General features: G+C 36.9%; 1 protein-coding gene across 2 annotated transcripts in view; it reads left to right on the forward strand.

Annotated features, from left to right (window-relative positions):
• The window catches only part of msh3 (mutS homolog 3 (E. coli)), an 81,689-nt gene that overhangs the window by 10,604 nt on the left and 51,015 nt on the right, over positions 1–20,070 (forward strand). For both annotated transcript variants that reach the window (XM_067407563.1, XM_067407564.1), the window contains exons 9-12: positions 11,715–11,845; positions 13,067–13,175; positions 14,173–14,257; positions 16,448–16,557. In XM_067407563.1, the coding sequence (XP_067263664.1) occupies positions 11,715–11,845; positions 13,067–13,175; positions 14,173–14,257; positions 16,448–16,557 (435 nt within the window). The remainder of the gene's footprint in view (positions 1–11,714; positions 11,846–13,066; positions 13,176–14,172; positions 14,258–16,447; positions 16,558–20,070) is intronic.

Consider the following 20,070-nt stretch of genomic DNA (forward strand, 5'->3'; position numbering starts at 1 on the left):
AACAATATCTAGTGATGGACGATTTCAAAACTCTGCTTCGAATCTTTTGTTTAAAATCAGTGATTCGGATCGCGTGTCAAAATGCAAAACTGCTGAAATCATGTGACTTTGGCGCTCCTAATCACTGATTCAAAACAAAAGATTTGATATCAAAACTAACTTAATTTGTGTTCCGAAGATGAACGAAGACCTAACGGTTAGAACGTCATGAGGATGAGTAATAAATTACATTTATTTATTTTGAATCATTGATTCACGATTCGTTCAAAGTTGTACATTGTTCAAAGCTGTGCAATTATTTGCAGTGTCTTTTTAATGCTTTCAAATAGTTTTCAATTATAATATCTAACTGCTACTCAGTGACTAGCAATTATTCACTGTCACCACTAGATGTCAGTAAATGACTATCACCTCTTAACCTTGCATGGCTTAACATGGCAAAGTGGAATGGATGGTATTCATTAGGGGTGAACTGGTGCTGGTGCTTCATCACCCAGTTGAAATGTATGTGTTATATAGTGTTGTACAAAGTTATTTACTGAAACATGAATGTGTTGTTGTGGTTTTGCTGTAAACAAAGTGCTTGAGGATAACCAAGGGGAAGTTTTATTTGTGATGATATTGTATTTAGATGTAGATTGAATTCATAATTTTGTCAAAATCCTTATGCGTTTTACATGCAGGTGTAAAGAATCCCTCAAAAATCACCCCAAACCTCAGCAGAACTAATGTGTGTCCCCATCTAAGACTGCTAAAAAGCTTTTCCATTGGCTGACCCAACCAGGTTACTCTGAGTAAGTCTTGGAGCACCATAAAATAATGTGTTACTCTATTGTCCTTGGATTTTCCAACTGACTGGAGTGAAATTTGGCTTGTTTTGAAGACAAATCTGAATCTTAGCACATAATAGCACATCTGCAGAGCAGTCAGAAACACTTTAGCTGTCATTATTGGCACAGATTTAGACTGATGACCATGTCTAGATGATTGTTTCTTCAGAGAGACCTTAATGTTTTCGCATGTAGGATGAAGAGTAAGTTGGCTGAAATCGGTAATAAACCCAAGAGAACCACGGTGAATATTTACTACCTGCATAAAAAAAAAAAAAATGCTACAGTACCTTTTTTTTTTTTTTTTTTTTTTTTTTTTCTTGCCTCAAATCATGGGTAACATTTCTTTGACAAATCAGGGTGATATTTTTTCACACTGGCGATCAGGCCATCCCAAAGTTCCTCCAGAACACATCTGAGATCACATCTAGTGTTCACTTCTGGCCTTGGCCCACCCAACTTTACAGCAGCATCAGTTACAGGATAATGTTCTGTGAATTCACTTTTTGGAATGACCAGAAACAGGGTTACAACATGAACACCCAAGACCAAGATGTTGTGCTCATTTCCCCTGGTGGACACCGAGATCCATATTTGACATTTCTTTGAGGGTCAGGAACACCTTGACAACATTTATTGTAAAATGAATTGAGGGAGATTTGAACTGAAACAGTCACTCGTCCTTTTGCAGTTGTCATCCAAAGGACCTTCAAGAACAGGAGTAGCCAAGCCTACTCCTGGAGGGGTTACCTTCCTGTAGAGTTGAGCTCCTACCTTTAATAGAGTGCCCCAGGGATGATGCGTTTTTGTAGGCAAAACCCGGAAGCGAGTTAGCATTTTAGGACTTACGGTTCCAACGCCGTAAAGTCTATGGGTTTTTTTAATGGGTTTTTGTTAAATCGCCTGAAATAAGGTCTGTGGTTAACAAAGCCTCTAAATACTTTCACGTTTTGATCTAGGACATAAAACACACCAGTTATAACCCACTTGTGATTTTTTTAAACTTTTACTGTGTCTTCAAATCGGCGGTTGCTAACAAATTGCTAAAAGGGACTACTTCCTTTGGCGGGGAATTCATCATGACAAACAGAACATTTGGACAGCATTTCTCATGAAAAAGTGGATAAGTATTCATACGCAGCGCAGATCATAATCAGCGAGCATGTTTTTAAATAGAGTTGTTTTCTAAATAAAGTTTGAGGACGCTCGGTGGTGACGACGTTGATCCGCGACCGTGGTGTGCTGTAGTCCCTTTATAGCCTACTGTTAGCTTTTTATATCTGACGACTTTATTTAGGCTTCAAAATCTATAAATGTTGTGTTAACTTGTAAAGATTATCTTGATAGACAAAACGTGTAAGTGTCATAACCCTTTGTTAAACACTGAGCTTATTTTCTGCGATTTTTCCAAAAGTCTATGGGAAAAATGAATAGGCTTTCAGTCGAGGGAACCCGTGCGCTGCTAACTTCCGGGTTGGCCTACAAAAACGCATCATCCCTGGGGCACTCTATAAAACAAACCCGAAACCGCTAATCAAGAGCTGTATTCGAAGCCCCCTATACCCTCATTCACTATTCCTTACATTATGAGTGAAAGAAAACGAGTTCGGACACTGAGTGCACTGGAAGGGCTGCCACTTTTGCATATTTTGTGTTTGCTGTTTAATAATGATTTGAAACTTAACAAATAGGCAGCTCCAGTAGTAATGAATGAAAAGATTTTGAACTCTGTCATGGAAATTAGCATGTATAAATCTTAATGAAACAACTAAAAAGGAATTTATACTTATATGATATTACGCTGTACACACATTGGAAAAGTGGTTTGGAAAATGGATGGATGGATGATTCAGCTGCGGTCGCCATCTTCTGGTGTGATGCGGGAATTCATTCTGCATGACCCTCACAGTGCATTATGGGTATTTTCTAGCCATTGAGTGTACATCTGTTGTACGCTCCTTATTGCAGTGCATTACGGGATTGAATGAGTTCACTAGATAACATCTATTATGGTTTCAGTCACCACTACAAATAGCTGTCCTTTCAAGTAGTGCCTTATTTAAGGGTATATGGAGGCAATTTCGGACACAGCCAAGGTTTTTAGATTACTTATTAATTAATTACAGTCAGGTGTTTTGAAGCAAGGTTGGAACTGAAATCTACAGGAATGTAGCCCTTGAGGAGCAGGATTGGACACCCCTGTAGTCTGTTTTCTTTTTTGTTGCACTGTGTCTAGCAGCATCTTGAATCAAGGTGGGTTTTTCTCCAGGAGAAGAAACCATGGCCATATCAAGCTGTCATTTTCTGAGTTCAGCTGCTGTAGGTCATGGTCACCAAACAGATCCTCTGGTGTGCTGTTCTCAAACTGAAAGTGGTGGTTAATGCTGACTGCACTTCAGAATTATGGAAGCCTCTGCAACACCTTGCTTGGTGAGTTTTGCTGTTGGAATATGGCACTTTGCCTGTTGTTTGTTAACTGCCTGATGTTGGCATAGAGTTAGATCAGTAAGTGGTTACAGGTGCCAGCATGTGTCAACTGGGTAAAGTTGTAAAACATGGATTCTATACTTGCTGGCCCTGCATGCAAATATACCTTTAAAGGGATATTCACATAGAGATAGTTCACCCAAAAATGAAAATTCTGTCATCATTTACTCACACACATGAAAACCTGTATGCGTTTCTCTCTTCTGTTGAACACAAAATAATATATTTTGAAGAATGTTGATAACCACAGTTGATAATAGCGATTGACTTTCATAGTATTTATTTTCCTATTATGGAAGTCAATGGCTACTATCAACTGTTTGGTTACCAACATTCTTCAAAATATATTTTGTGTTCAACAGAAGAAAGAAACTCATACAGATTTAGAACAACTAGAGGGTGAGTAAATGACCATGTTTTTGGGTGAACTATCCCTTTACCATAAAACAGGATGCAAAAATTGCCTGGATGACTTGGCAAATGTAGTATGACCAAATTTAATTCATATTACACACATTCATGCTATATAGAACATCACAAAGTTGTTTCCTGGTCAAATGTGGTACCTACTTGGGCAGTATGAGATTTCAGATGCACTGTGGGAGTCCAGGCTGGTGGTTATTACTCATCCTGGGATGTTATTCTTTGTGTTCTGGTTGGTTCCTCAGAAAAGAGACCTTAAGCCCGGAAAACACCAAGCCGACGGTCGGCTTCCTCGACCAGCTTTTCTCTGTGCGTTCCGCACTGTTGGCTGAAGTTGGTCCTCGACGGCTTTTTTTCAGCCGATTCGACATGTTGAATCAGCGTCGGAGTCAGTTGGGCCATCTGATCATTCTGATTGGCTGTTGAGCTACTGCCACCTGCTGGTACGGAAAGGCATTTCTTACGCAGGCGCAGAACGGACATGCTACTTGGCTGTCAGGTGTCGAGTGTCAGTTTGGTGTGTCAGGGTAACTTTGGACCCAGACGCTGCCAACGTGAGTGAACCCCGCAGTCTGCTTTTGTCGCCACTAGTTCGTCGGCATCGACTTGGTTTGTTCCGGGCTTTATAGGTAACACTTTAGAAGACTGCTGTTTCAACATCAGGTTTCTCCAGAGAATTTGAGGTATCACTTGGAGAGAATGACTCCCCAACACCAAGATCCTTGCACATGCTAAGATTGAAGAAACTCTGGGAAGGCTGCAGCTGCAATGGGTCCTCAACAAGTTCTCCATCAGTTACTTGGTGCCATCAGAGCTTCTGGCAGAAGGAAGGAAAGACCACCTCAAACAAACATTGGAAGCATGTAGTATTACACCAGGGGACAATGGGAAATTGGCTGGCATCTAGTGCTACATATAATAAAGGTGTTGAACAATTAGAAATCCAGTGTAGAAAGACAAGTGGGTCATGAATTGGGTTCCACAACAATCTTCAATGGTATTGCTGACAACTTGGTAACCACATTTCTGGAAGTGATGACATCTTCTGTAAGAATGAACAGTCATTAGTGAATTAACAAGCAAGCTGTTTTGAAGGAGCTTGGATTCTGTACTCGCTGGAAGTCCTGACTGGTGATCATGGAATATCACATGGCCAAGTCTAGTCATTTCCTGAAGAAAAGAGAAATGGCCATTGCAGTCCTGCGAGACACACTGCTCAGTTGACGGGCAACACCTCTTGTTTTGCCTGTTAAACAAGACAGATGTTGTCGATTTATTTTGACTCGCTGTGACTGTGATCACTGTTTCCAACGGCAACGCTTAAAGGAACTAGATGGAAGGAATTGGATTAAATTATTGAGGGGCACATACTCCAGGAAAGAGTGATGCCTCCCCAACAGGCCTTATATCTTTTGAATTTTACTGTTGCGCTCACTCAATCTATATCTTTCTCTACTGTCTCTAATGTGCACTGACCATTCATACATTTACTCTCTCGCTTCTCACTTGATTTTCTGTCTTTCTGAATAGGTTGTTTGCACATGGTGTCTCGGGATAGTGCAAAATGCAAATGGAGGGCAGGAAGTGATTTTCTACATGGGGAAGCACTATGAAATTCCTAAGTTTTGTGTAGTTTGTAATTGAACAAAACTGAGAAAACACAAGGAGCTTTTATCATGTACCAAAAGTTGTTGTTCATCAGGGGGAAAAATGCAAGAAATTGACTGAAAAATACAGGAAAAAGTGGCTTTTAATCCTGCATCTGTGGTCAGGTGGAGCTAAGTCGGATAATGCTTGTGTGTGCAGTGACCACTTTGCCAAAAGTAATAATAATAACTTGCATATGCAACCATTAACAAAAAAGTAGTATGCCTCCATAGTTTTGTATGCTTTCATTCGTTTTCTGGAGTAGAATGATGTCCATGCCGGTTGCATAAAGCACTTCAAGTGTAATTTTCCTTAATATAACACACGTTTTGGAAAATTTCACCTTAAATGTTACATGGAGCGAGCAGGTTCAATCCAACTCTTCTAACGTCACTGTCATGAAACACTAGGTAAGGGGAAATCACGACTTAATTCTCAGACTTAAGGGAAAAATTTGAGGTGCTTTACGCAACCAGGCACTGGAGAAGTTGCTTACAGTCTCGGTGACAGGCAAATATTCCAATTCAGGAGAAAAATCGCTCCTCTTTATAACATAAGGATCACGTCCAACATATGTTGTGATTTTCTGTTTACATCTCTTGTAATGGCCACCGTGATTTTGCCAAGAAAGACATGTTCCTGGATCAACATATTTTGTTGATCCTGGAACAACATTCCTATTTGAAAATGTAGTCCCAACCTTTTCCCAACCCCTAAACCTAACCCAACCCAACCCATAACTTATCCCTAAAATCAGAGGGAAATGATAGTTGAATAACACTGTCATGGAAACAGGTTCACCCTCTTGTAATAGTGTCTAAACCAGTACATTATGGACTTTCCTCCATCTTGTCCATTCTGCTCTTCACTTCCTGCCCTCCATCTTATTGCAAACAAGCTATTGCAGTACTTCATGTCCCTGTGTTTTCTCCTATCCCAGCTCAAAATGCAGAAATATGTATAAGTAAGCCATTAGTTCTTCCAAGAAGTGTAAACACTGTGGCTACGTGATTGTTTGAGCATCCTGAACAACCCAGCACAGCAACACCAATGCAGTGAGTTTGGAGGCAGAACTGTTTGCTCAACTGATGGCAGACAGGGAAACCTGTTTGATAAACAGTCATTGTTTTTGCAATTGTGTTTGGTGTATTAGTGCAGAAAATACTTGCCTAACCTTTAATTGTCCTAGCTGTCTCAACTCTCCTTTTCCTGGTTATGTGTTCCTGTCATGCTCTCTCTCTCCTTTTGTCTTGTCTCAAGCTACTTCTTGTTGCCTCATTTTACCTCTTTGTGTTTTATAACAAGACATGGCTATCCTCATGTTCCCTTGCTGTCCTTCTCCTCCATCGCCTTGTCATTGTTCTGCCATTAACAATATTGTATTACTGTTACTAGGAAATCTGGGGGAAATTAAGCATGAGGCAGAATTATACATCAAAGTGTTGATAGGTTAAAGCCTCTGACCTATGGACCTGAAAAACTGTCAAATTACTGCGTAGGCATTTGCGTCTGCATACAAGCTTTAAAGGGCACTCTTGTTAGGCAGCTTAAATTCGAGACTTGTTAAAATGGTTTGTGTGAACTTTGCAGGTTTTGTAAGTGCTGTCATGAACCTCCATTCAATCAAGCAATGCTTGATGTTTGTTTATATATTTTTATGGAAGTATAGACATAAATGTAAAATTCTTAATTTTTTTAAAACAATCTTTGTTTTGGTTTTATTTCTGAATTAATGATTCTGAAGACAAAGGCAAGATAAATTGGAGGCCGATTTTTCATCATCATTGTTAAAATCGCTTCTTTCACATTTGTTCTCAGTTTCCATTGTCCCATTCCATTCATCTTGCTTTGAATATTTTAGACACATTTCAGGGTTTCACTGCTAACCATGTGCTGTGCGCTTCAGTTCTCAGGGGCATGATAGTATGGGAGGGCCCATAGCAACTGTTGCCGAGTAGTTGCTGTGCTGTGGGTTAATGAGACCCTTAGGAGAATTGCAGGTGGTGTGTTGTAGGTGCCCCTGCCATCAATTTATCCCAGTGCGTACTGGTTACTTAAAATGGATTCTGAATGCTCCTCTCTGCCCTACCAATCAAACAACTTCAATTTCTTTGTACACAAACACAATCATGCTTCATCACTGGACGTTTTTCTATCATTTACCCCTTTAAATAAGTTGGAAAATTTCCTTATGTTATCATTATTTGGCATTGATAACCAAAGAGGGTAATGAAGTTACTCCAGTAAGGGTCAGAACTGGTCCTTAAATTAGTTATATTTCAGGCTGAATACAAGTTATGTTCCATCGAAAGTGTCTGTTAGTCAGCTGTCAGTTACCACATAAAATAATTTTGCCTTGTTTGCCTAGTTTGTTCCTTGAAGAATTTTTTAATGGTGCAAAACTTTGCCCAGAGGGTTTATGCCTAGTAATGCGTAACTAATTGAGAGACTACATGGAATATTTGCACTTGAATAAATTCATTTATCACCACAGGATTAATTAAAATGAACTAACGATGGCAAAATTGTGATCAAAGTGACCTAAGAAATTTCCTTTGCTAAAGAATATATATAATTTTTAACCTAAAATCTTGTTCTTCAGAAAAAAAAAACAATGGATAAGTTAGTCAGTGCTACCCATGATATTTTTTGCTTAAAAATATATTTAACCATGAAAGATTCATTTTAGGTTCTGTTTATAGAAATGATGCTTCATTTTAAGGTATTATATCCATATTCATGTGATCTTATTTCTCCCATTCCTCCCCGGTTGTTTTGACCTCAAAGATGTTACTTTGTGGCTTTCTCTTGTTAATGTGTTTGCGTAGTTAGATTTGTGGAAGCAGGCACTTATGGGCACGATTCTGTTTTAAATGAATTATTACTATTTGTTTTTTTCCAGCAAGTCAATTACACTGTTGGGGAAGATAAAGCTGGCTGCACGCTTGCATAGGCCACATATGTTCATTGGTTACCCTAGCAACAGCACAGAGATACAAAGAAAACCTGTGTCCTTGAGAGCTCTGTGGTGTTGAATGGTGGGGAAGCAAAAGTGAATGGGCTGTTGGTGAAGCTTGTGTGTACTAGAAACTAATATGCACCTTATATCCACTGAGAAAAAACCATTGGTATTGAAGGCTTCAGGATGAGACAAAAAGCAGAATTCATTGCTTCTATGAATGATTTCTCTTATGTAAATGTTAAGTAACTAAGTAGTTGCACAAACATGTCAAGCTCATATTTCACCCTAAAATCAAAAGGGGAAAAAGAAATTAAGAAAATGAAGTCATAGTTATATATGACAATTTATTTATTTTCTTTGTGACATCATTTGACAGTTAAGTACCCCCAAACCCTTATTACAGTGTTTTTTTTTTTTAAATAGATAACATTTGAAGAGTCCTATTTTAAATGGCTGTTCTTTAAACATTATATTCATCAAAGAATCTTAAAAAAAATAAAAATGGTCATGATTTCCACAAAACAAATATTAAACCGCACAACTGTTTTCAACATAATAAATGTTTCTTGGGCACCAAATCAGCATATTAGAAGCATTTCTGAAGGTTCTGAAGACTGGAGTAATGGTGCTGAAAATTCAGCCTTGTCATTACAGGACTAAATTACATTTTAAAATCTGTTAAAATAGAAAACAGTTATTTTAAATTGAAATAATTCACAATATTGCAGTTTGTGAAATAAATTAACCTTATTTTGTTTAAATATCCATACATTTAAGGCAGGACAATAAATACTTAAATCAAATAATATATAGTAATACTTGTATAGTGCAAATAGCAATAAATGCTATTTACACTAAGTGACAGTAGCAACATTTTCTTAGCGATATGCTGTTTACACTAAGTGAAAATGGTGATAGATTCTGTTTACACCATGTAAAAGTATCAGTGCCCGGTTGCATAAAGCACCTTTAGTGTAATTTTCCCTAAGATCGCCCTTATGTTTCCCTTAAACTTAAGGGTGTTGCAGAAAATAACCGTTAAGTGTTACTTAAGGGTTTCTTTAGGCGAAACGTCATAAACCCTAAGAATTTCCCTTAAGTATATATTTTTCACTTAAGTAATCCCTTAAAAAACCGTAAGTGTTGCATAAAGCCCCTTAACCATCATTTCCCTAAGTATAACGTAAGGTTCGTAAAACTTCACCTTAAGTGTTACACGGAGTGAGCAGGTTCAATCCAAGTCTTCTAACGAGACCGGATCGACCGCTTTATATGATAAACAAATTGTACTTTAGCGGTTTATTCACATAAACATTGATGAAATCACATAGTAGCGCATATCTTATATGGTCAACGGAAGCGCAAATGTGTGTGCATTAGGGCTGGGCGATATATTGCATGCAATTGTCATGCGCATTTCGTCAGTAAAGCCGGTTCCCTGATTACCGCTAAATCGCCATCACCTGCTTTCAAATGGAGCGGCATTTAAAAGACCGAGCTGTAGATCACTGATAAGCCACGCAATATCACGTTCATTAAACGCGATATTGCGTGGCTTATCAGTGATCTACGGCTCTGTCTATTAAATGCCGCTAGGGAGCTAAAAGATCAGTATTTTATTTTGCCAACACGTTTCGGCACACTGGCCTTCATCAGGGCTCAATGGTGATAGTGCTATACTTCGTGAACTTTAGAAACCATTCAGAAAAAAACTAATTTTAATTTATAATTTTCTTTTTATGGGAGATTGATTTTTAAAACACACCTTAACGGTGCAACCTAGACACATCATCAGTGATGTAACCTGAGGTCATTAGTGTTTGGGGTCTTTCAACATCATATACCCTTGCCCAGGCATCTAGGTAGCTAGGTAGCTTGTGTGGTCCACGGATCACCCCTTTTGATCCACAGCCATCTAGATGTCTTCTCAGCGGCATCCATGATGTTCCTGATGGCTTTTGTCTTGTGCAGTTCCCTGATTCCCAGGAGCTTGAGGGCCCTGCAGAGCGAAACCCTCTGCAGCCAGCCTTTCATCCCCTGCTACAGCAATCAACTGCCAACTCCTCGTACTTGGCCATCTTCTGTTCAAATGCCTACTCCATTCAGACTTCCCAGGGTACAGTCAATTTCAGTAGGACCACCTGCCTTGATGATTCTGAAAGGAGGACCATGTCAGGCCTAAGCGTGGTCATTGCGATGGTTTCTCGGAATCTGAGCTGCTTTCCCAGGTCGACCTTTAGCTGCAATTTCCCCTGCTGGGTTCCTGATCCGTGGTGGTTTCTCTCCATCCTTGACAAATACATTTGAATGCTGTGCTGACTGCTGGTGCCTGCTGAGAGAGATCCCTGTGTTGATGGATAGGGAACTGGATCCGGTGTGGCTCCACCCTCCACAACTCAGAACACAAGATCTTTCGGACCATCACCTGTTACGATCGAGTCCACGCCCCTTGTTGTCACATCCCCAAACATTCTACAGATATGTCTTTCCTTCACCCCTGCTTGGATTTCTTCTCGGACCAGTTGGGCCTTGTCGTATTGAGTTCTTTGGATACAGCCAAGCCCTGCACGTCCTGACGCCACTGTCCCCACCAGCACACTGTGGCTCAGCCGTGCTTCAGCATGGCAGACTGCCTCCTGGGCCCAACGCTTTCCTCACCTCTATGCCAGCCGAGGAGACTTTGTCAGTGGACTCTCTGTAAAGCAGCACCTCTTGCTCGGGGAAACCGTGAACTCTTATCACCCTGTCATTATTCCTTTATCCAGCCAGATGTTATTGATCCAGAGGTGACTCTCAAGCTAAAGCAGTTGTAATAGTTCAGAATGAGGTCCTTGATCTTGTTTGGAACATCTTGTACATCTTGAACATCTTGTCTCTATAAGATCTCTGTCAGATCTTCTCCTCCCGACGATTTGGTCCCGTAGTACCGCTGTTCAAACGCTGCTCCTTCAGGCCAAATCTCTCAGCAACTATGTTGATGATCATTGAGCATATTATCTGCAGCTTCCGGTCAGCATCCCCTCTGGCTGTTACTTGGAGGATCTGGTCCATGTCCTAATCAAACTGATGCCAATCATTTTCCTTATTAGTGGCGGGCCACTTAACCTGACATTGCAAATTTTAAAACTATCGATAAAACAAATTTTGATTTTTGATAACATTAACATTTTTTTTGTCAATGTTAATGATAAGCTCTCTTTTGAACATTTTCTTTTTTGTTTCAGAAGTGTAATATGGTACACAAAATCTACAAAATATACAGCAACTCCCTTGGGTTTCCTTTTCTCACATTGAACATCTTTAAGTTTTACCTGGTGTGATTTCCTGTTGTCTCATGTAAACCTCCTGTTTGTCTCCTCTCTCAGTGTCCAAGCAGATGACCGAATTCGCATTGAGAAACGAGAAAGTGCCATGTTTGAATACCCAACTGCGATGGGAATTATCAAAGACTTCTACAGAGACACACCTCATCAAGCTGTGGAAAACAAGGGAAAGGGTAAATTACTTTATCTTTGTCTCCTGTCTTTTGATGTCTGACCTCCAGTCATGATGAAGCATCAGCTGGTCTTTTGGACAGAGATGTCTGCCCAAACTGATGTGAGGTCAGTATGTTTAATTGAAAAATCATTCCCTGTAGGCAGAAGGGAGGCAGATCAATATCTGCTGTCCTTTTAAACTGGACATGTGTAGGACAAGAGGTGGTGGCTTTTCCTGTCAAGACTGGGACTAAATCACCTCTTTGTCTTGTTCAGGATCCATTAATGGCATACAGCAGACTCCCTTACCATCACTGAAGTTTCCTCTGATGCTTTGATGCCTTGCTTTTTGTACTATGTAAAAGTCACAAGTCTAAATCTATTAAATGAAAACAATGTAGCAATCCAGTATTTCTACAGTATTGTTGGAAAAAATCAACATCCAAACATGAACTTGAACAAAATTAGGCCTAAAAGGGAAATACTCTGTGTTGGTGATTTTAATTAATTATAGGTTACTCAGTCATACACCTGAAGCATTGAATTAGTGTTAATGTTATATGTAATAACCATTCAGTGAAGAATGATTCAGGTAGTTCAAATTTACATTTGATTTTGCATTTTTTCAGTTTCTATACTGTATGTTTACTTCACTTGAACAACTTTTAGATACCAAAAAAAAACCCTCAAGCATTGTTTACTTAGTTTCTGTTTCTGCTGTGTTTTTATTTGTTCTGTTCTGCTCCTGTTTTGATTTAATTAATGACTGTTTACTTGAGTAATTACTTGATGAAAATGTCAGCAACATTTGCTTAATGTTTAAAGCATTTGCTAATTTAAGCCTAAATGCCTTTGTTTTAATTTAGTTTGTGGGTATTTTTTTTATGTTTAAATGTTTTAATAAAGTGATTTCAGGAACATTAGTTATATGTATTTATAAAGAATTATACATTTTCATGATTTATCGACTACTCAAATATTGGAATTGTGACAACCCAAGAAATCAGCTTGATTGTACTGTCACTTTTGATCAATTTAATGCATCCTTGCTGAATAAAAGTATTAAATTGAACTTTTGAATGATTCAGAATGACACCTGAACTGACTCAGACTCAGTCTGTCCAGTTGCATACTTATGCTAAAAGCTCAACGCATATTGTTTGTAATGTATAACTATCAATCAGTACAATTGAGAATTGCAGTGAATATGTCTACATAATTTTTTCCCCCTTTGTAAATAGGTTCCTACTCCCTCTGTATGGGTCTGGAGAGCCCGATTGTCTGCTGTCTTGGTCCTGTGATCCAGTATCTGGCTGAATTTAAGCTAGACAAGATTTTAATGTGTTCCAGGTACAGTACCTTGCATACTTTTCATTAATGCCTTAAAGATTTAATTAAAGGTATAATTGATCCAAAAGTGAAAATTCTATCTTTATTTATTACCATGTCATTCCAAGCCTGTATGACTTTCGTTGTTCTGTAGAATGGAAAATGTTTGAGTTATTTAGCACAATGTTCTGGCTGCTTTTCTCCATACAATGAAAGTGCTCCAAAAATGACAACAATTTGAGAATGAGTAAATTTGATGACCAAAAAACAATTACAAATGTCCTTTTTGTGTGAAATATCCATTTAAATCCTTTTTTTCCCCTTTCCTTTTGGTTTCTGTTTGGATTTCTGCTTTAACAGTTGCTTAGTAGTAATGCTTATATGAATAATAATATAACAAACTCAACAGAGTGTTAATTATGTGTTCACTGTGTATTTCCTGAATGAGTTAGTGTCTGCTACACCTACACTTTCCTGTCGTTGGCTTTTGCTTCAAACACATTGAAGAATCCAGTGGTTTAGTGTGAACCTATTATGAGACCCTGTTATTTTCCCTCCCCACCTAAAGCAGACACATCTCACACCTACTTCCATCAGGCATATAGGTAATAACAAGGGTGTTCGTTTATCCAAGTACAGTGTAGCAGCAGGGAACAGAGCCGAATCTGAATCAGCGTGTCACCCCTGATGTGTGAATGTTCAGTAACCTCCTGTAATTACAGACTGATTAAGCATGTTGTTTAAAGAAAAATAAGAGGCCTTGACCTCACAAACTTTCTGAAAGAGCCTTAATTAGCATGCATCATTAGCTGAAATGGGGCCTTGCTGACTAATAGTTGGTCATGACTGTGTATTGTTGTGTCTGACTTGTTTTTCTATTTTTTGACTTGGTTTTCACGTTGCTTTTTCTGACTTGGTTTTCACATTTTTTCGAATATGTAGAAATGTGTAGATGTAATTATGAAGCAGTAGCTGCTCTTGTGGAAAACACATTTTGATTGTTCTGTGATGTCTGCAGCTCATTCAAGCGGCTGTCGAGTGATGCTGACCATATGCTGCTCAATGCTGCTACCATGAAGAACCTGGAAATCCTGTGCAACCAGGTCAGTCTAACGGAGGAAAACTTGGATGATGGAATATTATATACAAACAGTCATACTGTTTACATCTGGTATTAACATTCGTCTTGGGTGATCCGATCACATGTGCTCAGCCATGAAAGATTGCCATTTACACAACATGTTTGATTCTCCACAGACCACCTCTGATTGGTTTTTGTTAAGGGGAGGGCCTAATTTTGTGATTGCATACATCAGTGTCACTAGCTGTGTTTCCATCCTGAGTTGCGAATTGAATTTGTGTGCAAAATTGAAATAATCTGTGATAAAAATGGAAGTTGTGCCACTGTCTCTTTTTTCCTCCATCATAAATTGCTTGCGTCTCAGATGAAATGCAATAAAAGCCATCATGTTATCTTGCTTTTGGATGATGGTGTTTGGGAACACAATCATGTGAGACACTTCTGGGAGTCTGCCGGTTAGTCCAGTTATCCAATCACATGCTCTGTTGCAGCAAAATCACGGGAGGTTTTTGTTGCACATCGAGGGATTTATTCAGTAAATATGCTTCCATCATAGTTTATGGCCTTGTATTCTTATCAGATTAAAAAAATGTATTAACCTCAATTGAACGCTTAAGTTTTTAATGCAAGTTTTTTTTTTTTTAATTTATGCACATTTACATCCAGCTTTTTTAATGCAATATCCGAAAATGCGCATGAAAATACAGTCAAACCAAAAATTATTTTTGATATTTTTAATATATTTTTACTAGTGGGTGCAGGACACTATAGTTCATTTATGTAAGAGATGATAGAAAAATAAAGTAAACTGTGACATATTATACCCAAAAATGATATACAGTGTTTTTTTTTTTTTGTTTTTGTTTTTTTTTTTTGTATACAGTGGACTACCAGTAAAATTGATAAAAATTTGGGACCAAAAATAATTCAGACACTTTGACCTGACCATGTTTTGCTTAAGTGTTATCTGACATAATCACAATTTTTTTCTGACACAGGTCATGTCATGCTTTATTACCATTTTTTTAAATTATATTGAATAAACTGTATTAATGAATGAAACATTCAAGGTGTCTGAATACATTTTGGTTTGACTGTAGGTGGATGGAAACATGGAAACAAGTACGCACGCGCACACAAAACGAAAATGAGTAAGGAATATTTCAAATTCTACATTTTAGATGACTAAGTGAATTTGTGACTCTTTGTACAGAGTGTCAGATGCTCTTCTATTGAAGCTCAAGATGCTCTTTGGATCATGCTGGAGAAGATGATCATTAGTTTTTACACAAACTTGTGGAGTTCATGCAGCTTGAGTGCTGTTGATATTCAAGCAAATGAGAGACAAACCCATTTTTTTAATTAATGTGTATTTTTCATTTAATCTTTTCACTCAAATTATATTAGACTGATAATTTAATTTTGTATGGAAACAATTTGATTACAAGCATTTTTTTTTCTAGTGGCCTCAGATAAAAAAGTCTTTCAACTAAATTTGAAATATTTAATGTGTAGACTAATTGCTGGAATTCAGTTATCGATTTTTCAATTTCACAGTAGATCATTCAAGCTATGATTACAGCTGTAACAAATAAAACACTGTAAGATCAATATAAAGTTAATAAAAACAATAATAATATTAAATATTACTGCAAGCAACAACTATGGGCTATAGACTATAACCTGTAACCTTTCAACAACCAGCTCTTGTTTTTTGTTTTGTTTTTTAATCTCTGCCCCAGCTGAATGTCAGTACCAGGCAAATTATTTTGAGAACAAAATATCCATAGGACAACTTTTGTTAGGCATGGACTGAAGATAGTCTGACTCCATTTTGGTGAAGATCAGACAAAATTTGTACTAGAATTACTGAAATCACATCTGTTTTGCAGTAGTAAACAGTATACTTCTTTTGCTTACATTGAAACACAACATCCATTACAGTGGACAAATGTAAAAAAAATCCTGTCTAAGTAATGTAACTTTACATTATGATATAGTGAATTGTTTAATGTGAACTGTCAACTTTAAAGCGGTCTTTTTATGTAGTTTTAAATTATTTTAAATTAATTTAAATGATGCATTTTTCTTTGCCTTGTGTTACAGACTGCCTGGAAAATAACATGGGCATTTGTGTCTTGATAGCGAAGTGATTTATCCATTATCTAGGATGTTGGTTTGGATTTAATGATGACTTTTTCATTGCTGTCAGACCACAGGTTCAGTAAAAGGCAGTCTGCTCTGGGTTCTGGATCACACTCAGACTCCATTTGGGAAGAGACTGTTAAGAAAGTGGGTGAGCCAGCCGCTGAAATCTGTGATGTGAGTCATTATTTAATTTTATTATCATGTCATCGCTGCGATTTGAATGCTAGTATGCCACATGGACAGTGTTTGCATGTGCTGAATAGAAGTGGCATGCCCAGATATTCCCTACACCACCACAGATAATGCTGAACTCTAAACTCTGAGCCTAGGATAATCCAAGTCCTACAGTATTTTGCAAATGGAGGAACTTTGCACCCCTCTTCTCAGCCACTGATGGGATTACAATTTCATTCTGGTTCGATTGAAAAATCCCCCATGGATTATGTGAAAACACTACTGCATATAAAAATGGATAAACTGCCATAAAATGCAAGTTTTTATTCTAAGAGTTTGGATACTATTTGGATATTTCTCAAATTTAAATGTTTGTTTTATTTCTCCAGAGTTAAATTGGCAAGGCATTGTCAACCTGATGCCATCTTTATATGCCTTTTAAAGGTTGTAGGTAGGGCTGCACGATTAATAGCATACGATTGTCACGCGCATTTCGTCAGTAAAGCCGGTTCCCTGATTACCGCTAAATGGAGCGGCATTTAATAGACAGAACCGTAGATCACTGACAAGCCACGCAATATCGCGTTCGATAATGAACGTGATATTGCATGTCTTATCAGTGAACTACGGCTCTGTCTATTAAATGCCGCTCCATTTGAAAGCAGGTGTTGGCGATTTAGCGGTAATTAGGGAACCGGCTTTACTGACGAAATGCGCGTGACAATCGCATGCGATTAATCGTGCAGCCCTAGTTGTAGGGGATTGTTTGGATCTGTGTGACGTAATGCATGCTTGCAAAGATCTGATTATGTTTGTGGAGAATAAATATATTAGATTCCATATTACTACAATTTAATCTTTAAATCCACATATTTTCCTGCCAAACCTCCTTAACAGACATGGTGGGGAATGTTTTTGAATTGACACACAGAATATCATGCCACTGAATGTCCATGTAAATGCTTGTATGTTGTCGGTGAAAGGAGTGGGCAATGCAATCAGATCGATACATTATTGATGCAGTATCCTTCATGTGTGTCTCTTGACATACAGGGAATGATCTTAAACTGTTTTTACAAGCCTCACAATTTTTTCATGATTTTTTATTTTTTTAATGAATACTTATATTCAAGAAGGATGCATTAATTTGATTAAAAGTGAGAGTAACGACCTTATAAAAAGTTTTTTTTTTTTTACTTCACATAAGTTCTTTTAAACTTCATCAAATAATCCTGAAAGAAACCATCACGGTTTCCACAAATATAATAAGCATAATTAAAATATTACAATAGAACAGTTCATTGTAATGATATTTCACAATAATACAGTTTTTTTTTTTTTTTACAGTAAATGCAGCCTTAGTGAACATAAGAGACTTTTAAAAAACATTAAAAAAAATCTTACTGACCCCTAACCTTTGAGTAGTAGTGTAGATATTTAAAGCCACTTCTCAAAAGATACAGCAATATATCAGTTAAGAATATTTTCTTATAGTACTAACTGATTTATAAAACAGCCAAAAATAAATAATATATGGAAAAGAAAAACATTTCGTTCTTCAACAAAAAATGCCTTTGGATACCACTGAAGTCAAGAGCACACTTCAAGACTGAAGCTTGAAGCTTATTTTGATCGCAGGTGCTACATTAGATTTAAGAGTTCTGTGTTGAACACAAAAGTTTGGAAAAACACTATAAACCTCTTTATCAACACAACATCATTATTTAATGCTAGTTCATAAAAGCATACATTAAAAAATGTAATGTATGCTTTTATGAAACAGCATTAAATAATGAAGTAGACTGTTGTTTTATAATTTATAGCCTTTACCCCTTAGATGCGCAAGCTATGAAAACCCCTTCTAATGCGCAACATGGGTCAAAAATGACCCGTATTCATTTCCTATGTAATTTCAATGATGGTTGAGTGTTTCTTCGCTGAATCTTTGAAATAAATGTAATTTGTCATTTATTTATTCCAGGTATTCCTTAAATATCTTGTTTTTGATTTTCACAAATCATAGCTTTTGTATTTCTACATCAATTTTACACACATGGGTCAAAAATGACCCATATTAGAAACCTTTGCAAATTTTCGCAAGTAGGAACATATTTACTGCAGACAACTATTCATCCGCCACACATTTCACGTCTCAACATGGCTGCTTTTGTATATTTGATGGATGAAAGTCATATTATATTTAATATAATAGGCTTTATATTATATTTCATAATCTTTATTTTTTGTCATAAACCAATGATACTGGTCACCTTTTACTTCTATCAGTGTTCCTAAAAAGTAACCGTTTTGATCAAGGTTTCTGTGAAACAGTGAAAATATATAATACGTGTATTTGAATTTGAATATTTGAATATTCTTGTGCTTTTGATTTTCTTTATCTAGAGTGTTAGCGGCTGGTCCTCAACAGAACTGAGGTGGATGATGACATGACTGTAAAAAAAAGTTGAAAGTATACTTTGCGCACAGTCGAACACAACTTAAATGTGTATGTGCAGGTTGCACATGTACAGTTACAGAAATCTGGTGGAAATTATAAAAAGTTACAAAAATCTGTATGCTGACCCTCACGTACGCATAAAACGTGAAGTATACTTTGGCCTTTAGAAAGATAATGACAAAAAATATTCATTCAAAAAGAAAGGAAAAATTTAAATAAGGATTTGTTTATTGAGTAATACCTGGAATAATGAATGATGAAATTAATTTATTGTAATATATGCAATATAGAAAATAACTCATTCAGGTCACTGTAGACCCATGTTGTATATGTCCAAAACTGTTACTTTTCAGGAACACTGACAGATTTAAAGGATGACCAATTGCATTGATTTATGACAAAAAATAAAAAATTATGAAATATATAGCCTTATATATTAAATATAATAAGACTTGAATCCATCAAATATACAAAAGTAGCCTTGTTAAGATGTAAAACCCTTTGAAATGTGTGGCAGATGAACAGTTGTCTGCAGTAAATATGCAGTAAATAAAAAAAAATTGCAAATATTAAAGATTTCTATATGGGTCATTTTTGACCCATGTGTGTAAAATTGTGTTTGTTTATAAAGTAAGAAAGAAAAAAATAAACATAATTATTTGTAGAAAATCAAAAAACAATATATTTAATGAATACCTGGAATAAATAAATGACAAAATCAGAGACAAAATGGCAAAAATTCAAAGATTCAGCAAAGAAGCACTCAGTCATGGATTGAAATAACATAGATTTATTTGTAAAATTTATGTAGACATACAAAAACTGTGTTTGTTTATAAAGTAAAAAAGAAAAAAATGAACATAATGATTTTTGACAATTAAAAACAAGATATTTAAGGAATACCTGGAATAAATGAATGATAAAATACATTTATTTTATAGATTTAGCAAAGAAACACTCAACCATGATTGAAATTACATAGGAAATGAATACAGGTCATTTTTGACCCATGTTGCGCATTAGAAGGGTAGTGATACAAAAATTATTTTTATTCA

Source organism: Chanodichthys erythropterus, chromosome 13 (genome assembly GCF_024489055.1).
Source record: "Chanodichthys erythropterus isolate Z2021 chromosome 13, ASM2448905v1, whole genome shotgun sequence".
Classification (NCBI taxonomy): Eukaryota; Metazoa; Chordata; class Actinopteri; order Cypriniformes; family Xenocyprididae; genus Chanodichthys; species Chanodichthys erythropterus.